This window comes from Haliotis rufescens, unplaced genomic scaffold, assembly GCF_023055435.1.
Source record: "Haliotis rufescens isolate VD_foot unplaced genomic scaffold, xgHalRufe1.0.p SCAF_1, whole genome shotgun sequence".
Classification (NCBI taxonomy): Eukaryota; Metazoa; Mollusca; class Gastropoda; order Lepetellida; family Haliotidae; genus Haliotis; species Haliotis rufescens.
Window position 1 is genome coordinate 40842243 of NW_025963779.1, and position 18722 is coordinate 40860964.

The 18722-nt window shown below is 42.1% G+C and overlaps 1 protein-coding gene across 3 annotated transcripts in view; it reads right to left on the reverse strand.

The window, feature by feature from the left end:
• Nucleotides 1–18722, reverse strand: part of LOC124121063 — a 172986-nt gene that overhangs the window by 46552 nt on the left and 107712 nt on the right. For all 3 annotated transcript variants that reach the window (XM_048396524.1, XM_048396522.1, XM_048396523.1), the window contains exons 8-13: nucleotides 15409–15480; nucleotides 14820–14952; nucleotides 14399–14563; nucleotides 4239–4426; nucleotides 3850–3970; nucleotides 2697–2910 (exon numbers count right to left, since the gene is read on the reverse strand). In XM_048396524.1, coding sequence (XP_048252481.1) covers nucleotides 2697–2910; nucleotides 3850–3970; nucleotides 4239–4426; nucleotides 14399–14563; nucleotides 14820–14952; nucleotides 15409–15480 — 893 coding nt within the window. The remainder of the gene's footprint in view (nucleotides 1–2696; nucleotides 2911–3849; nucleotides 3971–4238; nucleotides 4427–14398; nucleotides 14564–14819; nucleotides 14953–15408; nucleotides 15481–18722) is intronic.

Consider the following 18722-nt stretch of genomic DNA (forward strand, 5'->3'; position numbering starts at 1 on the left):
TACTGAGGAGATAATGGGAGACATATGAGGTATAGTACTGTTCTTCCAGGATTCCCACACTTATCAACTTACTAAGGAGATAATGGGAGACATCAGAGGTATGGTACTGCTCCTCTGGGTTGACACACTTATCAAGTTACTGAGGAGATAATGGGAGACGTCAGAGGTATAGTACTGTTCTTCTAGGGTTCCCACACTTATCAACTTACTGAGGAGATAATGGGTGACATCAGAGGTAAAGTACTGTTCCTCAGGGGATGTCACACTTATCAACTTACTGAGGAGATAATGGGAGACATCAGAGGTATAGTACTGCTCCTCTGGGGTTGCCACACTTATCAACTTACTGAGGAGATAATGGGAGACATCAGAGGTATAGTACTGTTCCTCTGGGGTTCCAACACTTATCAACTTACTGAGGAGATAATGGGAGACATCAGAGGTAAAGTACTGCTCCTAGAGTTTGCCACAATTATCAAGTTACTGAGGAGATAATGGGAGACGTCAGAGGTATAGTACTGCTCCTCTGAGATTGCCACACTTATCAACTTACTGAGGAGATAATGGGAGACGTCAGAGGTATGGTACTGCTCCTCTGGGGTTGTCACACCTATCAACTTACTGAGGAGATAATGGGAGACATCAGAGGTATAGTACTGTTCCTCGGGGGTTCCCACACTTATTAACTTACTGAAGAGATAATGGGAGACGTCAGAGGTGTAGAACTGCTCCTCTGGGGTTGTCACACTTATCAACTTACTGAGGAGATAATGGGAGATGTCAGAGGTATAGTACTGTTCCTCGGGGGTTGCTACACTTATCAACTTACTGAGGAGATAATGGGAGACGTTAGAGGTATAGTACTGTTCCTCTAGGACTCCCACACTTATCAACTTACTGAGGAGATAATGGGAGATGTCAGAGGTATAGTACTGTTCCTCGGGGGTTCCCACACTTATTAACTTACTGAGGAGATAATGGGAGACGTCAGAGGTATAGTACTGTTCCTAAGGGGTTGTCACACTTATTAACTTACTAAGGAGATAATGGGACATGTCAGAGGTATGGTACTGCTACTCTGGGGTTGTCACACTTATCAACTTACTGAGGAGATAATGGGAGACGTCAGAGGTATAGTACTGTTCCTCTAGGACTCCCACACTTATCAACTTGCTGAGGAGATAATGGGAGAGGTATAGTACTGTTCCTCGGGGGTTCCCACACTTATCAACTTACTGAGGAGATAATGGGAGACGTCAGAGGTATAGTACTGTTCCTCAGGGGTTGTCACACTTATTAACTTACTAAGGAGATAATGGGACATGTCAGAGGTATGGTACTGCTACTCTGGGGTTGTCACACTTATCAACTTACTGAGGAGATAATGGGAGACGTCAGAGGTATAGTGCTGTTCCTCAAGTTTGCTACACTTATTAACTTACTGAGGAGATAATGGGAGATGTCAGAGGTACAGTACTGCTCCTCAGGGATTGCCACACTTATCAACTTACTGAGGAAATAATGGGAGACGTCAGAGGTACAGTACTGCTCCTCTGGGGTTGTCACACTTATCAACTTACTGAGGAGATAATGGGAGACGTCAGAGGTAAAGTACTGCTCCTCTGGGGTTCCCACACTTATCAACTTACTGAGTGAGTGAGTGAGTTGGGTTTAACGCCGCTTTTAACAGTATTCCAGTCATATCACGGCGTGTCAGCTTAATGTGGGAGGAAAGCCCGAAGTGATGCAGGTCTTAGACGTTTACCACTTCGGTGAAACCCACGAGCACGGGTATGGTGCTGACAAACCTAGAAACATAATCGGGGCGAACCGGGATTCGAACCAACAATCATAGGTTTCTGGCGTGCCCAAGGGACGCAACTCTGCACAGCGAATCGCGGCGCCTTAGGCGACTGGGCCACCCGTGCCCCCAACTTACTGAGGAGATAATGGGAGACGTCAGAGGTATAGTGCTGTTCCTCGAGTTTGCCACACTTATCAAGTTACTGAGGAGATAATGGGAGACGTCAGAGGTATAGTACTGTTCTTCTGGGGTTGTCACACTTATCAACTTACTGAGGAGATAATGGGAGATGTCAGAGGTATAGTACTGTTCCTCAGGGGTTGTCACACTTATCAACTTACTGAGGAGATAATGGGAGATGTCAGAGGTATAGTACTGTTCTTCTGGGGTTGTCCTACTTATCAACTTACTGAGGAGATAATGGGAGATGTCAGAGGTATAGTACTGTTCCTCAGGGGTTGTCACACTTATCAACTTACTGAGGAGATAATGGGAGACGTCAGAGGCACAGTACTGCTCCTCTGGGGTTGTCACACTTATTAACTTACTGAGGAGATAATGGGAGACGTCAGAGGTATAGTGCTGTTCCTCGAGTTTGCCACACTTATCAACTTACTGAGGAGATAATGGGAGACGTCAGAGGTACAGTACTGTTCCTCAGGGGTTGTCACACTTATCAACTTACTGAGGAGATAATGGGAGACGTCAGAGGTATAGTACTGTTTCTCAGGGGTTGTCACACTTATCAACTTACTGAGGAGATAATGGGAGACGTTAGAGGTATAGTACTGCTCCTGTGGGGTTGTCACACTTATCAACTTACTGAGGAGATAATGGGAGACGTCAGAGGGATAGTACTGTTCCTATGGGGTTGCCACACTTATCAACTTACTGAGGAGATAATGGGAGACGTCAGAGGTATAGTACTGCTCCTCTTGGGTTGTCACACTGTCCAGCTGGTCTTGCAAACCCGCAAGCCACTTCCGAGTGACCTTCTTGACTACTGCACTGACCTCATGTGTGCTGAGGGTAGATCTGCAGGTTTTTTCTGAGGAGTTTCCAGTGTTGCTGTACACCTGATAGAACACCTCCCCATGGCTGGTCAGCTGAATTTAAAAAGGCATTTAAGAAAGCATATCTCAAAACTTTCAAAGCAGATGAAACTTCACATGCTACTTACAAGACCAACTGTTTACAATATATATTGTACACAGCAATTATCAATTAGATTTTTTCATCTCTGTTTATGTAATCATAATGTGGGAATATTAAAGCAGCGAGTGAACAATCTTATTAAAATCAGATCTTAGTTCTCACTATCGCTAAACAAAGATCTGAGGACATCCCATCCGACCAATCAAAGCGTTGCTTATCTGATCATGAAAGTGACAGTCGGAATGTGTTTTCTAATCATGCACCCTCGAAAATATTAACAGGGGGTATTTGGAACGACAATTACAACACATACGACTGATTCCATCAAACTTATCGTCTATCTCTCGCTTCCATGGGATAAACATTTGAACGGAGGAGGCATTGCAAAGTAAGTACTAAGCACTGCCATTCAATCTAAACCATATATAAGACATTCCAGAATGTTCGTTTGTTCAGTTTTCAAGAGGACTGTGTCAACATATTTTTCAAGCATAGGCTGAAATGGAAGTTGACAGGTTAAAACGAGTGCCGTAAAGCTTGAGAAAGTTGCTTTCTAAATGGCTGATGTCGACTTCTTGTTAGTCATTTCAGTGGTCAGTCAAAGTTAGTGAAAGGTCATTCTGACGTGACCCGTAATGTCATGTCCTCAGATCTTTGTTTAGTGGTAGCGAGAACTTAGGTCTGATTTTAAGATTGGCGAGTGAAAGATATATTTGTAAAAACAGGCATGAATCTGTTTCATAGTCATAATATCTTAGCAATTATAGCAAAATTAAAGTCTTCAACTTAATGTACATTTCAATGCCTAATTTTTATGTAAATATGTGCCAAAAATCTACTACTCCAGACAGCATGGAGTGCCAACACACAAAGTACTTATTGAAGTTTACCTGGTACATGTGTACATTGTTTCCAGTGTGACTGACTGCTACTCCAGCTAGTGAGGTGTCCAGTCTTCGTTGAATCACTTGCCCCATCAGGCTTCTCTTACACTCTCTTGTCATCACAGCACTGAAATGATGCCGAAAGAAACCTACGTTACCTACTGATCAATGACAATGTCTGAACTGGGCCTAGAGTAATAATGTTTGAGATGATGAACATTGTCTGTCAGGACTTGATTATTACCAGTGATAGCATTATATGAGCAGCATTTAAGGTCAGTGTTCTTTTCATTGTATCCACTTTATTACTCATATCAGTTAATAATAGACAGAAATAATGTCTGAATAAACTTATGAGCACAATCAGTTGTTGATGTGAGAGAGGTGGTGGAGACCTGATGGTAGACAGCCTCCATGGCTGGTACTGGGAGCGCACTGGCTTGGTGTCACCGTACTTAACATGGAAGCAGTGAGTCTCTGGTGGGGACTGACTGGCTGTCAGCACTAGTGAGTCGCTGGAGGTGGTGTTGGCCACTGCTAGATACTGAGGGGCACTAGGTAGTGTGTGAGGCCACACCATCACCTGCAACATAGAGGAGCATAAGGAGACCATTACACATGCTCACATCCACAACAAGGTGCCTTAAATGCCATACTGAGAGACAGCTTGGAGAAATCGTCATCCAACGCATGGATGTAGGAGAGGATCAAATTGTGTCCTTTTTTATCAACATCCGGGCAAGGGGAGAGAGCAACAAAGGCCAACCAGTCCGCCATCCAGTTCGGAACTTGGTTAAGCCCCAAGGTGGTCGACTGAAAGGACAAACCAACTGGGCTTGTTGAAGAGTCTGTGTGCCTACAGGAGCGATGTCTGGAGCCAAGGACAGATGTGAGGTAGTCGTAGTTAGTGGCAACAGAGACATATTGATATGATGCACAAGAGGTGCCACTAGCACAGGCGCGGGAGCCGGCAGTATACTGATCAATGGTTGAAACCTCGAAGGCGTAGCTGGCGCCAGAGTAGCAGAGGGTGCCGCGGTGGCCAGAGGCGCCAGTATGTGAACAGTGTAGACTGGGGTGCTGAAGGCGCAATAGGAGATGCCTGAGCCACAGAAGATGGAAACATGGATTGTATCCATTGAACCCAAACAGAATCCAAATATGGTGGGCGTGCCGGCGCTGATGACAAAAAGATGATCAAGGGTGCAGACATGGTTGGCGTGAACGCTGTGGCGATGACGGTTGGGATGAGAGGCACTGCTCCAATAGTGAAGATTGTGTGAAGACATGGTTGACGTGATCGGCAATCTCCGTCGTCCGAGACGTGTCCCTGTGTCGTTTTCTCAAGATCCTGAGGTATTCAAGTCACAAGGGGAGACAGAGTGGCAAAGATCGCACCGTGCAATAGGCGCACAAGAGGTGGGGATCCCTGGCTGATTTATGACAGTGTGAGCAACGCAGGATATTATTTCAATAAAAAAGACAAAGGTTGCAAACAGAAGACACTTATGTCAACAAAGAGAGACGGGCCTGTAATCATAACTCACACCTTTAGAAAGTTTATGAGAGAAAATTAGGATATAAAGAGTATAATCATACACTTAGAAGGCCCAGAATAGGAACATAAATAGCACATGAACAAGACCTTAGATAAGCATATTGAAATATCAAGACATGCAAGCATGACAACATAGCAAAAACAAGATGACAGATGGAACACAATCATGTGTAAATTACGTTAAAGTAAAAATGAAAGAACCACCCTATTACACCCAACAATAATATATACAATTCAGATATATTGGTTATCAAAGGACAAGTGAAGGACAAGCCAAGGATGCTATCTGGTTGTTAAAAACTGGGGAGCTTTATTCTCAAACGTCTGAACAGACCGATGACTTGCAGTAATGTGATTATACGTGACTTCACCACTTGGTAGCTGTGGGAGAGCATATGCCACACAACTGGTTGGGACAACAACTTCTGCACACAGCTCCATCTTCCTAGTCAGAAACAGCAGTAAAAGCATTAAGGTAGTAATGCCAGATAAGATAAAAAATATATAAGATATTATTTGTAAGATTGTGTAAAGTTATCACAAAAAATAATGAAACATAAGACTGACTCTTTGGACACTGAAAAGATGCACAATGGCTAAGATGAGTGAGTGAGTGAAAATGGTTTGACGATGCTTTAAGCAATATTCCAGCGATATCACAGCGAGGACACCTGAAATTGGCTTCAATAGGGCTAAGATGATTAAGGAAGAACAAAAAAAAACCACAAGGATACATTGAATGTCCTCCTTTAGGGTTGAAAAAAAAGAGTCTTGGTTCTCAGGCACTGCTGCATCATCATCACAAAGGCCACCGCATGTTTTGTTTTTATTTCAATTTAAAAAAAAATCCTTTAAAGGGGCACTGATCTAACGCAATTCCCCGGACTGGTTGTTGCCTTTGTTATTGTTTTTTCCCCTGTGAGTACCCGGATGATACGCAACGCAACTGAGCGTGACCAGAGACTGGGCTACCGTCTGCAAGGACAGCTAAATAAACTTGGAGGCTGAATAAACTTGGAGGCTGGAGGCAATATTTGTTTTACGCATTTTTGCATAAACACTGATTGGTTAACTGTGATCTATAAAGATTTCGACAAAGGGCGCATGTTAATTAATTTCTTCAGCCTAAACAAACAGACAAAAAGAACGGCGGAGCTCATCGGATGTCATCATTTGGAAATACCCCAGATGGTTATAGTTTAATACTAAAAAAGTATTCATGCAGTGAAAGCATTTTCGGATTTCTGATTGCGTCGATAATACGATTTCTACTCCCTTGTTGTCATCCACGTTTTCTCGTATAACCCTACACTTGTGTATTTGTCGTCATTCACTTGATGCTCAGTTAATGAATTTATTACAGGTACAATTAATGGTAGCACCACATAGATTACCTGACAAAGGTTCCCATTTGGCATTTATTGTGTCTGGGGTAATTATTCAATCTAAATCCAGGTTTGAAGTGAGGTGAAATGTGTGTTATGTAATATGCACGTGGCAGCCCAGCAAGAGATGAATGATCAGTTGATTTACTTTTTTTGTAAATCAACGGATCGTTCCTAGTCATCAAAGGATTAACAGAAAATACGTTGATTGATTAATCACTGTTATCTTGCACAGTGGATATGTCAAAAGTGAGTGTTTACATGTCTAGGTTTACTAAAACAAAGGGAATACACTCATATCATGGCGTGAAGTGCCGATGTAAAAACAACATACTTTGTTCAAAGGGTTAACTGATAATACGTTGATTGATTGATCATTGTTATCTATCACTCAATGGATTTTTTAGGAACGGTGGACGTTATGAAAATAGTTGTCACGTGGGCTTTCTCAGCCGACCCTTGAGGCTTGACACCTATGTGAAACACCTGAAACAATCCAAGTGATCAGTTGAGAAACGAACACGGGTTATAATATCCCGAAACGATATATATCTTTTAGAATATTTGACTGTTACAGAGACACGTGACATCGAATAAGTTTCTTTGTATAGCTTCAGACGAGTTGGATATTGTTCCTTTGTGTGGATATTCAAGATACATTCCTCGAACAAGGAAGCTGCCTGCCTAAAATTTATACACATAAATTTGGTAGGTTGTAATTATGGTATTTACATTTTGTTTTCCTTCATTTGAACCGATTCGTTCTTGTTTCTCTACGTCTTGGTTGGAAATTCTTCAATGCGCGATAGACGTTGTTTCACAGGTCTTTTCCTTTGTAAGCGTGTATATATTACCGTCAATTTTTAAAATGTGATTCTCTCAGGCAATTTATAAAATGTGTAAATATTTCAGTCATTTTGACTAAAAAATCTGTCCAGATTGATTAAGACGATCAAAAGGGCCTACAAACATCACAACAGATTATTATGTGGGATTAGAAGCCAAACAACATAGAAATTTACTTTTCAACGTAATATTTTCAGTCTCTTGGTGATGACATTAAACATAAAAATGTTTGGAATTCGTTATCATAATAATACAGATGGAAATGTTTTTCAGTCACTTTGTAAAATAACTGAATATTTATACGTTTAATAAATATGTTACACATTTTGGCAGTAAAAAAATATACACACTATAAAAAAAAGCAATGCTCAGGTGAAATATTTACTTTGTGTTGCAAGTCAAAATAGTGTAAACGAAAATCGCAAAATTACCAAGCAAGTGTCTTATCAAAACTTCGTCACAATTACCGATGCTACCCACAAAGATACCTACATTTCCTTATTATCTCGAAAACTGTATTTCATTTTGTTGATCAATGTGACCATACGCCCTTATTACTACCGGTTTCCATAAAAGTGACTAATGCGCTTACGAATGGCGCAGCAGAGGTCGCGAACTAGTCTAGATTTCTGCTATACATCCGGGTACTCACTGGGAAAAAACAATAACAAAGGCAACAACCAGTCCCGGGGAATTGCGTTAGATCAGTGCCCCTTTAACATTCCACGTCTCGTACATACCACCCTAGCAGTGAAATGCTACAACACTTAAAAACAATACGATCCAATACAGCGTGCAGTTACTTCCCTTTTCATGTGCACTGTTTTACTGCGCATCTCGTATGTTATGGTCTTGGCAGCAATAGGAGTTTGTGTGCCTGTTTTGTTGTTTTCAAATTTGGTCATTGAAAACATGAAATTTACGATAAAACATCATTAGACATGATGATGTACAAATTTAATGGTATTTGTGTACTGTATGCGGGACAATGTTTCATACGCAGAGGTTAAGATTACATGTGTATGTGTCTCATAAAATAAGCTGGAAATAGCAGCCAGCTGTTTACAGATTTCCTCCTCAATCTATGGGATTTAGGTAAAAAATACTTAATGTCATGGCCAATACCATAATTGACAAGAAATTCCATTGGAATCGATAGCAAGACCGAAGACTTTGTATCGCCAACGACTAAGGTTCGTTTCAAGGCGAGCCTATGGTAAATTGATGTGATTTATGATCAGATCATACATGATTTTATTGTATTGTAATTTTAATGTGCAGAATTTAATGCAACCAAAATTGAATAAAATCTTCAAGAATAGTAATATAATTGATGACAAAAGTCCATATACACAATGAACACTTTTATAATGAACTTGCATACTTCAGTACGGGATTTGTTGACATGCTTCTTCTGTTGCTCACGATAACATTTTCGCATTGTGAAATAAAATCAAAGCTCATTGTACACGTGTATTATGCACTCACTGGTAGACCAACAGTAGTCAAATTCTGTATTACAGGATTTTACTCATCAAGGAATACTTTTATGTAGGGAGGCCCTTTCCAAGGTTGATTTGCACAACTGTCTATTTGGACTCTGTCTAGTTCGAACAAAAAAAACGAAAAAAAACCGCTGCCCGCCCACCTGCCAGAAATTTCCCAAAGCCATTACCTGAGAAACAGTTCTTTTACTTTCCTAAACCTTACTGACGTCACATCATATCACCTCTCTTTCATCATTGCCCAAAATCCTGTCTTCGGCTTGCATCACACTATAAAATCTTCAGATCTCAACATAAGTCTTATTCACTGTCAACTATCTAGCCTTTGGCCACCCTACGGCCATGGTATAATCATAATATTTACAGACATCTAATGTGATATTTAAAAGATATTGAAAAATGTTGACGCATTGGATACTGACAAACCGTTATTGACACATGTCAAAGTCACAATGTTTGTTTACAAATCAATGTGAATAGATCACTTGATTTCCAAATGATTTTTGATTGGCTGCAAGTATACAACTTTTCCCTTGAAAACAGTACAAGTCCTATTTCATACAGCTCACACTGATTTGGCTTCATACGTCAAAGGTTGGATCAACCTGCAGCTTCACATGGAGATGTTCAAGATGGCAGGCAATTCCAAGACCATAGCACACAAAGGATAGTTTGATCTTGTTCTCCAGGAAGCTTGTGTTGTGTCTGACTAAGCACAGAAACTGATGACAAGACAGGAGGCAGCAACGGGAAATGCTCCACATCCATGATAAGCAATGGCAGCTACAAACACTACAGTAGCAGACATAAGTGCCACAGGAGACAGACTAGCCACAACAGCTACAAACACCACAGTAGCAGACACAAGCACCACAGCAGACAGACTAACCACAACAGCTACAAACACTACAGTAGCAGACACAAGCACCACAGCAGACAGACTAGCCACAACAGCTACAAACACTACAGTAGCAGACTCAAGCACCACAGACGACTAGCCACGACAGCTACAAACACTACAGTAGCAGACACAAGCGCCACAGCAGACTAGCCACAACAGCTTAAAACACCACAGTAGCAGACACAAGCACCACAGCAGACAGACTAGCCACAACAGCTACAAACACTACAGTAGCAGACACAAGCGCCACAGCAGACTAGCCACGACAGCTACAAACACTACAGTAGCAGACACAAGCACCACAGCAGACAGACTAGCCACAACAGCTACAAACACTACAGTAGCAGACACAAGCGCCACAGCAGACTAGCTACAACAGCTACAAACACTACAGTAGCAGACACAAGCACTACAGCAGACAGACTAGCCACAACAGCTACAAACACTACAGTAGCAGACACAAGCACCAAAGCAGACAGACTAGCCACAACAGCTACAAACACTACACAAGCAGACACAAGTGCCACAAGCGCCAAACCAGACTAGACATGACAGCTACAAACACCACAGTAGCAGACACAAGCACCACAGCAGACAGACTAGCCACAACAGCTATAAACACTACAGTAGCAGACACAATCACCACAGCAGACAGACTAGCCACAACAGCTACAAACACTACACAAGCAGACACAAGTGCCACAAGCGCCAAAGCAGACTAGCCATGACAGCTACAAACACCACAGTAGCAGACACAAGCACCACAGCAGACAGACTAGCCACAACAGCTACAAACACTACAGTAGCAGACACAAGCACCACAGCAGACAGACTAGCCACAACAGCTATAAACACTACAGTAGCAGACACAAGCACCACAGCAGACAGACTAACCACAACAGCTACAAACACCACAGTAGCAGACACAAGCGCCACAGCAGACTAGCCACAACAGCTACAAACACTACAGTAGCAGACACAAGCACCACAGCAGACAGACTAGCCACAACAGCTATAAACACTACAGTAGCAGTCACAAGTGCCACAGAAGACAGACTAGCCACAACAGCTACAAACACTACAGTAGCAGACACAAGCACCACAGCAGACTAGCCACAACAGCTACAAACACTACAGTAGCAGACACAAGCGCCACAGCAGACAGACTAACCACAACAGCTACAAACACTACAGTAGCAGACACAAGTGCCACAGCAGACAGACTAACCACAACAGCTACAAACACTACAGTAGCAGACACAAGCGCCACAGCAGACAGACTAACCACAACAGCTACAAACACTACAGTAGCAGACACAAGCACCACAGCAGACTAGCCACAACAGCTACAAACACCACAGTAGCTGACACAAGCGCCACAGCAGACAGACTAGCCACAACAGCTTAAAACACCACAGTAGCAGACACATGCACCACAGCAGACAGACTAGCCACAACAGCTACAAACACTACAGTAGCAGACACAAGCGCCACAGCAGAATAGCCACAGCAGCTACAAACACTACAGTAGCAGACACAAGCCCCACAGCAGACAGACTAGCCACAACAGCTACAAACACTACAGTAGCAGACACAAGTGCCACAGCAGACTAGCCACAGCAGCTACAAACACCACAGTAGCAGACACAAGCACCACAGCAGGCTGAAACATCACAGCTAACCGACCCTATACGTTAAACAGACCAGCAGGAGAACAACTGCAAAAAGAAACTGGAACAATGCCTCTCCTGTGAGAGTCATGGAACTGCTGATGATGCCATAGAAACAGAAACACATGGTGATGTAGAGTCAACTGGTGTAGTCGTTGTAACTGCCCCGATGAAGACGGTCTTGAAGAAGTTGTTGGCAATTAGGGATGCCAGACAGACAACTGAAGATCACAAAGTGACAACGGTAAGGCATCAAACATTGTTTGGGGTGAAGCCACCTGGTGTGGAACAGTGCAAACTGCCCCACACTGCACTACCTATTGAGAAGCTGTCTGGACTGCCCCCTACAACAGATCGTGGGGAGTTAAACTACACACTGTCATAGCAGGATAGTAAGAATGTATTTTAACAGGGCTTGAAGTTGCGAGTGATTTTAGTCGCATTTGCGAGTGAAGTTTGAGAAATGCAAAAAATTATTTTAAAACACTTGTCTCGTGGCGAGTACGGAAAAATCATGAATTTAACTCTTTCAACACCGTAGGCCGGTACACCCACTGGCCAAGAAGCCTCGAGTCCCCCAGACACTGCAGGCCAGTAGACTGACTTAGCCGTAATCATGTTAAAACAGTATATAATTTTATGAACCTACCAGTCATATCATTCATTTATTAAATCTCTAGCATTTCACAATGTAGGAAATACATATTCCATTTCAATTTATCCTTTTCTATCGCAAAATTTAAAAAATATTCACTATTTCCTGCAATGTTATTGAAAATAAAAATTTTGGACACACACTTCACATCGGACATGTCAAAGAGCAAAATAAATATGTTTCAAGCAAATATTTAAATATACTATACAAGTTATTCATAAAACCAACAAAAATATATCTAAAAGTTGTCAAACTTACATCTAAGTTATTATTTTCATCTTTTCAAGCGATCGCGTGTAATGTAAGTCAAACAACATCTCACCTTTCTTAGCCTCGAATTCTTGGCTCGGACACAATGTTTATGCCAAAATATATGCCTGAAAATTTTTTTTGTCACAGCTCGTAACCTAGCATGAGACATCTATGAAGTTCCATATTTTTAATATAGATCGCGATTTCATGCTTAAAACATTCAGAATAACACGATTTAACAAAAATCTTTCTCATACACAAGGGCAGTACCATTGCTGTTTTTTGAATGGCTGCCTTAGGTCACATGCTCAAATTTGACGAATTACGAACCTTGTATTAGATTTCGTTAAGAAAGCGTCATTAGAAACCAATTTTTATCCCATATATTTGTATGTTACAGCAACGAAAATACTCCGGGTGAGGTTACTGTCATGTAGATGTAACAATAAGCCTTCTAATGGTGTGTCACTTCGAGGTCTTCGAGGTTCGTGTTATTCTTGAGGAGCTTAAATCGAGGTATTATTTCATGTTACCTAGCGGACAGCCGCTGTTGTCAGGAAACGGGTGAAGACAGATACTTTTTTAATTTCTTTTTAATTTTTTTTATCTAAACAATGAAAATACAAAAGAAATAGGTAAGTGTATTTTATGAAATCTTATATTTGTCGCAAATCGTCAAATTTTCTCTTCCTTGGTCCATAATCTGGACGTTATGAATGTGTAAGCTTACATTTGTTTTCATTTACAACGAACTTGATTAAATTGTAAATGCATTATTTAAATAATGTAATAAACATACCTTTCATATGTTTGAACAGTAGGATAAGACCTTTTAAATGGTGTATAACATGTAGTAGCAAAGATGTTTTACAAGCAGATATTTTCCTTGATAAATGTTGGCTTGAGCCTTCATCTATCACCCAAGAGTCTCTGGGAACTTTCAATTGACATGAATCAGTGCAAAGTTAAATAAAGCCAATTTCACTGACTTTTTTATTTTTTCAATATTTCAAGACTTTGTTTCAGGTTAACCTCAGGTTGAAATTGATTATTCATATCTACTCATCAGGCATTCAGCACTGTGTACAAAGTTGAGATTGAAGTAAAGTATCTTTTTAAAGTGACTATCCATGATCATGTCATCATATCATGTTTGACAGTACTCAAAACAAACATCCATTTGAGAGCCAGCTACTATATAAATGCTCAAACATTTAACATTGTTACAATTGCAACATTGTGTTCAAATTTGACGTCTTTTACTGTTATCAATTATAATAAATAACAAACGACTTCAAATAAACATTATCTTTTAATTATCACGATTGTAATAAGTAAGTTGCATGGCCACTTGCATTTCATTTTGGCTACTGATTAAAAATATTTACTTCACTATCAACAAGTAAGTCAAAAAGTGAACGTTGAACCCTGTTTTATGAGTGTACATTCATTCAAAAAGTGTTCGCACACTGAACTTGTTCAAAGGCAGGGTGGTTCCTTCCAAAGAACATGAATATCTTTCAGTGATCAGTAACAGATGAACGACAGATGGTATTTCTCTTGTACAAACTGGTATGTGTACCTTGTACCTGGTCATATTATTTGCAGTTTTAGCGGGCAGTATGTGGACATAGGCCTGTGGTTCAAATTCAGTATGAATGTCATGGCCAAAGTGTTAACACGTGAAGGAGATGACTACCTACAATGGTGGGTATATATATATCAGTTGACGCCAGCTGATATCTCCCGCACATACATGTGGAGACACTGGAAACATACTTACAGGGTAGTTGGGGAGACGCTGGTCCATCATCAGAAGAGAGAAGTCTGTTGCTATGAAGTGGTAGTATGGACAGTGTGGGTGGGGCTGGGTTACCATGATTCTTTCCTGTTGATGTAGCAGCTTGGTGGGCTGAGCTAGCAGGTCAAGCCCCTCACTGTACTGGGTCTGTAACACACACATTCTTCATGGAGGAACTAGCTGCCTATGAACTTGTAGCACTGACTCATTTTATCTTTGGGTGGCTTTGAGAAGTTGGTAATATTGCCTTACTTAATTCTTGAGTACCATTAAGAAGTTGGATATACATGCATAGAATCACTCCATCATGTCTACGTTCATTCATCAAGTGTGATAGATGTACTACCTGTGTGGCTTCATTTCACAATGTCCCAGTAAGTTACAAAACCTTTTGGTTCCTTACCCTGCTGTCAAAGAGCTGCACACTAGTTCGGTCTGCTAATATGACTTGGCGTGGATGTGCCCCCCAGTGGCACTGGCGCCATTGGTCTGTGGATTGGAATCGGAGGAGTTGCTTGGATACTAGGGTCTGCAAACTAAAACCCCACACATTGGCCTGTTGGTACCCAGCATCAGCAGTCAGCTGTAGTCCTTGTGTTGCCGTTTACCAACAAACAACTGAATTACTACAGCTTCACAAAAATCTCAATATAACTAAATAAAGTCCTATAAACTGTGCATGTGTGCCACCTGGGATTTGTTGAGCAATACACAGCTGATTCCAGAATAAACTAAGCAGTTATGGCATAAAGTGATTTTGTATGAGAATTTAAAGCTTTCAAGCGAAAAGAATAAAAGGAAAATGTAATGTGTTACTTTGTATGCCACACAATTACTGTCATACTTCTGTCTAATGTCAGAAAGAGTCATGGGCAGAAATAACATTTTCATTTCTTGTTTTTTCATCTTTGCTGAGATCATAAACACAATGTTCGAGAGCCAGTAGCCATACTCTAAGTGAAAGTGAAGTATTTTGAACATAGGCATTTTACCTGTACCCAGGAACAGAGAGGTGAACACTGCCAGTGTCAGTTGAAACAAGAATCTCACCACAGATGTAGGGGCTGAAACACACATGTTCTGTTTTACATCCACATAATAATAATCAAAACCAGTCTTTTTAATGTATTATCAGAAGCTATTTGGGATCCCTCTTACTAATAGTTCTTATTCACTGTTATCATCAATTTCAAGAAATCACTGCAATCACTTGCTTCACAATGTCCGTCACTGCACAGCTGTGATGACTATGGGGTCACTTTCCGGTTGTTGAATTGATACAATCTGTAGTGTCAGATTCACTGTGGAGACTAAGAACTGGAACATTACTGGTAAAAATAATCTTACATATCATTTTGATCCGATGGCACTTCAAAGTATTGTTTGGAAAGAAATGTGCGCAGTGTATGGACTACTGCATACTACCCGAGACAGACAGATGTTGGTGTTTGCCTGACATGTGCCCCAGTTCTACATGTCTACAAAGTCTACTACTGCACACTACTCGAGATAGACAAATGATGGTGCTTGCCTGACATGTGCCCCAGTTCTACATGTCTACACAGTCTACTACTGCACACTACCCGAGATAGACAAATGATGGCGCTTGCCTGACATGTGCCCCAGGTCTACATGTCTACACAGTCTACTACTGCACACTACCCGAGATAGACAAATCATGGTGCTTGCCTGACAAGTGCCCCAGTTGTACATGTCTACACAGTCTACTACTGCACACTACTCGAGATAGACAAATGATGGTGCTTGCCTGACATGTGCCCCAGTTCTACATGTCTACACAGTCTACTACTGCACACTACTCGAGATAGACAAATCATGGTGCTTGCCTGACATGTGCCCCAGTTCTACATGTCTACACAGTCTACTACTGCACACTACTCGAGACAGACAGATGTTTGTGTTTGCCTGACATGTGCCCCAGGTCTACATCTACACAGTCTACAACTGCACACTACTCGAGACAGACAAATCATGGTGCTTGCCTGACATGTGCCCCAGTTCTACATGTCTACACAGTCTACTACTGCACTTTACTCGAGATAGACAAATGATGGTGCTTGCCTGACATGTGCCCCAGGTCTACATGTCTACGCAGTCTACTACTGCACACTACTCGAGACAGACAAATTATGGTGCTTACTTGACATGTGCCCCAGTTCTACATGTCTACACAGTCTACTACTGCACACTACTCGAGACAGAAAGATGTTGGTGTTTGCCTGACATGTGCCCCAGTTTTACATGTCTACACAGTCTACTACTGCACACTACTCGAGATAGACAAATGATGGTGCTTGCCTGACATGTGCCCCAGTTGTACATCTACACAGTCTACTACTGCACATTACTCGAGATAGACAAATGATGGTGCTTGCCTGACATGTGCCCCAGTTCTACATGTCTACACAGTCTACTACTGCACACTACTCGAGATAGACAAATGATGGTGCTTGCCTGACATGTGCCCCAGTTCTACATCTACACAGTCTACTACTGCACTTTACTCGAGATAGACAAATGATGGTGCTTGCCTGACATGTGCCCCAGGTCTACATGTCTACGCAGTCTACTACTGCACACTACTCGAGACAGACAAATTATGGTGCTTACTTGACATGTGCCCCAGTTCTACATGTCTACACAGTCTACTACTGCACACTACTCGAGACAGAAAGATGTTGGTGTTTGCCTGACATGTGCCCCAGTTTTACATGTCTACACAGTCTACTACTGCACACTACTCGAGATAGACAAATGATGGTGCTTGCCTGACATGTGCCCCAGTTCTACATGTCTACTACTGCACACTACCCGAGACAGACAGATGTTGGTGTTTGCCTGACATGTGCCCCAGGTCTACATGTCTACACAGTCTACTACTGCACACTACCCGAGATAGACAAATGATGGTGCTTGCCTGACATGTGCCCAAGGTCTACATGTCTACACAGTCTACTACTGCACACTACTCGAGACAGGCAAATGTTGGTGCTTGCCTGACATGTGCCCCAGGTCTACATGTCTACACAGTCTACTACTGCACACTACCCGAGACAGACAAATGATGGTGCTTGCCTGACATGTGCCCCAGGTCTACATGTCTACACAGTCTACTACTGCACACAACCCGAGACAGGCAAATGTTGGTGTTTGCCTGACATGTGCCCCAGTTCTACATGTCTACACAGTCTACTACTGCACACTACTCGAGACAGACAAATGATGGTGCTTGCCTGACATGAGCCCCAGTTCTACATCTACACAGTCTACTACTGCACACTATCCGAGACAGACAAATCATGGTGCTTGCCTGACATGTGCCCCAGGTCTACATGTCTACACAGTCTACTACTGCACACTACTCGAGACAGACAAATGATGGTGCTTGCCTGACATGTGCCCCAGTTCTACATGTCTACACAGTCTACTACTGCACACTACTCGAGACAGACAAATCATGGTGCTTGCCTGACATGTGCCCCAGTTCTACATGTCTACACAGTCTACTACTGCACACTACTCGAGACAGACAAATGATGGTGCTTGCCTGACATGTGCCCCAGGTCTACATGTCTACACAGTCTACTACTGCACACTACTCGAGACAGACAGATGTTTGTGTTTGTCTGACATGTGCCCCAGGTCTACATCTACACAGTCTACTACTGCACACTACTCGAGACAAACAAATGATGGTGCTTGCCTGACATGTGCCCCAGTTCTACATGTCTACACAGTCTACAACTGCACACTACCCTAGACAGACAAATCATGGTGCTTGCCTGACATGTGCCCCAGTTCTACATGTCTACACAGTCTACTACTGCACACTACCCGAGATAGAAAAATCATGGTGCTTGCCTGACATGTCCCCCAGTTCTACATGTCTACACAGTCTACTACTGCACACTAATCGAGATAGACAAATGATTGTGCTTGCCTGACATGTGCCCCAGTTCTACATGTCTACACAGTCTACTACTGCACACAACTCGAGATAGACAAATGATGGTGCTTGCCTGACATGTGCCCCAGTTCTACATCTACACAGTCTACTACTGAACATTACTCGAGATAGACAAATGATGGTGCTTGCCTGACATGTGCCCCAGGTCTACATGTCTACACAGTCTACTACTGCACACTACCCGAGACAGACAAATGATGGTGCTTACTTGACATGTGCCCCAGTTCTACATGTCTACACAGTCTACTACTGCACACTACTTGAGACAGAAAGATGTTGGTGTTTGCCTGACATGTGCCCCAGTTTTACATGTCTACA